Source organism: Lupinus angustifolius, chromosome LG05 (assembly GCF_001865875.1).
Source record: "Lupinus angustifolius cultivar Tanjil chromosome LG05, LupAngTanjil_v1.0, whole genome shotgun sequence".
Lineage (NCBI taxonomy): Eukaryota > Viridiplantae > Streptophyta > Magnoliopsida > Fabales > Fabaceae > Lupinus > Lupinus angustifolius.
In genome coordinates this window covers 9,185,297-9,189,997 of record NC_032013.1, presented here as the reverse complement: position 1 = coordinate 9,189,997, position 4,701 = coordinate 9,185,297, and the positions used below count along the sequence as shown (strand labels likewise).

The 4,701-nt window shown below is 35.7% G+C and overlaps 1 protein-coding gene across 1 annotated transcript; it reads right to left on the bottom strand.

The window, feature by feature from the left end:
• Positions 2,248-3,730, bottom strand: LOC109346967. Its single transcript, XM_019586707.1, has 2 exons — positions 2,554-3,730; positions 2,248-2,270 (listed from the first exon to the last, which is right to left on the bottom strand). The coding sequence occupies exons 1-2, from the start codon at positions 3,728-3,730 to the stop codon at positions 2,248-2,250; spliced, it is 1,200 nt and encodes a 399-aa protein (XP_019442252.1).

The window sequence follows — 4,701 nt, the reverse complement described above, 5'->3', positions numbered from 1 at the left end:
AAAATAATCTTTTGAAATCGAGGATTGAGTTGTGAACAAACGAACCAAAGGGATTTAGCCGTTTTATTACATTGTTTAACTAATGTTTCTGAATTTGATTTATGTTCATACTATCCAACAACAAAACCCGCCTTGTATGTGTGTGAGTATAAGGTGTTTGAAGCTTTGCTTGAAAGATAATCCTTGGGAAACGACCTAGGAGTCACTTCCTAGTACTACAGTTTTAAATGTTATATTATTTGTATCGGGTACAGCCTCGATCATTTGCGTTCCACAGTACCTTGCTGATGATATGTGTGAGGGCAGGATAGCTTATGCACAATTCCTAGAGATTTTAAGTAGGCATTAAAAGGTCTAAATTCTCCTCCAAAATCACTCTGAACAGCTTTGATAAAGTGATTAAACTAACTATGAACATACTTGAGAAAATACTGAAACATACTTAATGTTTCAGATTTCAGTTTCAACAAGAAAATCCATGTGTGCTTGCTAAAGGCATCAACAATGGATAGGTAATAACGGAACCCTGAAACTGAGTAAACAGATGCAGGGCCCCATAAGTCCATATAGACTAATGCAAAAGAAGAATTATAAACTATAGTGGAACTGGGAGCATGAAGTTTATGAGCCTTTCCCATACAACGGGAAGAACAAAAATCAAGTAATGTTTTATTTACATGAAGAATCTTACACTAAGTCAAAACATTCTTTACAATTTCCTCATGAGGATGACCTAATCGAGAATGCCACCGGGAAAAAGTAGAAATTATACTAGTTGAATTACATTGTCCTAAACTAGATTTATTACAATTGGAGAGTGTAGAAATAGGCAAACCAACATGCCCAACAGTGTGAGTAAAGGTAGAAGGAGAACAATGAGACTTTGAGCTTGGAACAAGACCATAAAAGGCATAGAGTCCTTCCTTGGTGAGACAACCATGAAGCAAAATTTCGTTAGTAACCTGTGATTTCACAAAATAAGCATTAGAGTGAAATTCAAAGTAACATGAATTTTCTCTAGGAAACTCTGAAACACTTAAAAAATTCTTTGTAATGGAAAGAACCAAAAAACGATTATGTAGAGAAAGAGTAATAGTAGAATTGAGGTTAGAGGTAAATCAGGAGTTCCCAGCAGATTTGATTGGAATTCCGGTGCCATTACTCATGTAAATCTGATCATGACCAAATGACTCAAACGACTCATGCACCAAGGAAGCATCATCAGTTAGATGATTTGTGGCCCTAGAGTCTGGATACCAAGTTATAGGTCTTGAGTCTCGAGGAGGAGGAGCTTCACGATTTGTAGCTTGAGCAATCATAGCATACAGTTGATGAGTGTATTTGTGCCCATAGTAGTGTTGCACATGGCAGATGGCGGCCCATGGCGGATGGCGGCCCATGGCGGTTGCCAAAATTCAGCCATGACGACATTACGGATGGCGTTGCCGGAAAATGGCGGACGTCATCATGGCAGTTGAAAACCATTAAATATTAATAAGTACAATAACACAATAACACAAATAAGGAAAAATAAAATAATAACATAAAGTATAATAAAAATCATTAAATATTAATGTCTCATAAAGATCACTAAAAAGTAACATAAACAATACTAATAAGTCTTGTCAACATTCACAACTAAAAATCAAAGGAAAACACAAATATAAAAATGCAAAAGATATAATTTTCTAAATATCCTCCTCCTCCCCAACATCATCCTCCACATCTGCAAACTCAGCAACATATCCTTCAATTTCTTCTTCATCCGAGTCATTACATTCAAAAGTTGCAGCTTCTTCTTCACTTTGTCCATGGTCCATTTCTTCATCTACTCCTTCATCTACTCCTTCATCTACTTCTTCATCTAGTTCTTCAACTACTTCTTCAAGTATTTTCTCTTTACCTTTTTTAGATGATGAAGAACCACCCTTAGCTTTCTTAGCTTTTCCTCTTGAACGTATAAGTATAGGGTTCTTTATTTTTTGACGTCTTGTACTCATTCTAGGCTCTCCAATACCTGAAGCCCTATAAACAGCATCCCATTGTAGATCATCATCATCATCTACAAAAACCCTCTCATTTCCACCTTCATCATCATCACTATCCATCTCCCCAACAAGCCATTTACTACATTTATCAATGCCATTAAGGGAGATTGAGTCAACTTTATCCTTGATGTTATATCTTCGCTTCAATGCTTGATTATATTTAACATAGACCAAGTCATGCATTCTTTTAATATCAAGCTTATTCCTTTTCTTGGTATGAATCTGCAACATTCCAATAAATAACTAAGATGAGACACTTATAATTTTGTAAGGTAAACCCAAAAGGAAAGTAAGTAAATAATTACTTGTTCAAAAACACTCCAGTTGTGTTCACATCACGATGCACCACAAGTCAAAGACAAGATTTGTATAGCTAATTTACAAATTTGGGGATGATGCACCAAACATTCTCCACCATACAGCTACAAAGGTGAATTAAATTGTTAAGCAATTGACTTAAATATAACAACATATTTTGTAAAGCCAAATATATTTTATTTCTTACCTGGTGCCATTTCTGTCCTCATGGCTATAACTTTGGATGATCCAAACATTCCACTATCCTCTTTATATGTTTGCATCTCTTTCAACATCATGAATTTTGTTTGTGTATCAGGTGCAAACTTATGAAGGCACGCATGCAAACCACCTATAATTTCAGGGTCAAATTCCATACTGCGATTTGCATAATAATATTCCGGATTTAGCATGTGGCCAGCCGCATGTAATGGGCGATGAAGCTGATAATTCCATCTTTCATCAATGATCTTAAAGACATCCTTGTATTTATTCTCCTTCTCATTAAATGCCTTTATAATGGCCTCCTTAGCCTTATCCATAGCTTCATAAATATAACCCATGGCTGCCTTCTTCTTACTATCCACGAGCTGAAGCACTTTCACAAGAGGTCCCATAACCTTCATTGTATATGCTACATTCTTACAAAAGCTTGGCATGAACACAATTTTTGTTGCTTCCTTTCCTTTGGTTTCTTTGGACAATTTGTTTGTTGTCCACTCATCTGAGACAAACATCTTTCTCAAATTTGCCTTCTCCTCATAAAGCCTTTCCAAAGATAAAAAGGATGTTGCAAAGCGGGTCACTGCATGTTTCACCAACTTCCTCTTCTTTTTGAAGTGTCTCATCAAACTCAAAGAACTTGAATGGCCGTAAATGAAGCCAACAATCGAGATAGCCCTTTTGATTGTCATTTTGATCCTAGGAAGCTTTTCGATATCTTCTAACATCAATTCTATGCAATGTGCTGCACATGGGGTCCAATAAATTTTTGGTCTTTTCATTTCCAACATCTTACCAGCTAGAACATAGTTGCTCCCATTGTCTGTTATAACTTGCATAATATTTTCTTCTCCAACCTCCTCCAAAACAGCATCAAGCAACTCAAATATTTTATCGCCAATTTTTACAAAGTCAGACTCATCCACAGACTTGATGAACATTATCTCCGCAGTCGAATTCACTAGAAAATTAATAATACATCTTTGTTTCGTATCAGTCCAAGTGTCAGACATGATGGAGCATCCAAATCTTTCCCATTGCACTTTATGATCCTTCATCAAGTCTTCTGTGTAATTTACCTCCATTTTTAGGAGTGAGACTCTCATAACATAGTAGGTTGGAGGTGGCAAATGTGGTCCAAACTTTCCGATAGCTTCAAGCATTTCACGGAAGCTGTCCAACCTTACCAAATGGAGAGGGAGACCAACTTGATACCAAAATCGAGCTATGAATTGGTGGACTCGTCGCACAACGTTTTTGTCTATAACCTCTTTTATATTTGCTTGGCGCAACTTCTCTTTATTACTTGTAGTCTCTAGCTTTCTATGAAAAAGATCTATAGGGCCTTTCTTCTTCCTCCCAACAACACTGCTAGTTGTTTATGTTTTTTCTTCAAAGCCTTCATTGAGTGTGCACTCTTTATCACTATCACCCAATATATCCCTAACATCTTGCACAACCCTTTGATTTGTTGCAACATCCTTATGTTGTTTTTCCTTAAAAAATTCCCAAAGCTCTTCTCGAACTTCCTTGGGACACTCAGTACATGTCTTAACATTGTCTGACATTCCCATCAAATGATTCTCCAATCTAGTAATTCCGCCTCTATAGGTATTAGAGCAAAAATTACATATCACATTGTTTGTGTCTTTTTCTATTAGTAGTATGCAATATTTCCAACCAACATCTCTCAACTTTCCATTAGTTGAAAATGATTGACCTTGGCTGGACATTGTGAAGAGTTACTGCAAAAGTGCAAGTAACATATTTAAGTGACGAATTACAATATTGTTGGGAAAAAAATGTGATAACTAATATAATAATTGCAATATGAATATATGATAAAGAAAAATAAAAAAAAAAGCTGGAAAAAAAAATCCTACACAAAAAAATCTGGAAAAATGTAAATTAGAAAAAAAAAAGTATTATAAAGATAAAAGAAAACAAAATTAGAAAATAGATGAAAATGACGATGGTAGTGGCGATGGTGGTAGTGGAGGCAGAGGAGGAAATTTTGAGAGAGGGAGGCAATAGATAGAAGATGCAAAAATAGAAAGGCTAGAGTTTTAATTTTTAAAACATGGAATGGACTAAAAAAACACATTTGAGCCCAATTTTTTAAAAAAACTGTCTA

Bases quoted from the DNA above. Each gene is read 5' to 3' on its own strand.
- LOC109346967 (XM_019586707.1), bottom strand. From the start codon at position 3,730: ATGCTTGAAGCTATCGGAAAGTTTGGACCACATTTGCCACCTCCAACC. The intron at 2,271-2,553 runs GTAAGAAATAAA...GGAATGTTGCAG, and splicing joins GAGGACAGAAATGGCACCAG to ATTCATACCAAGAAAAGGAA.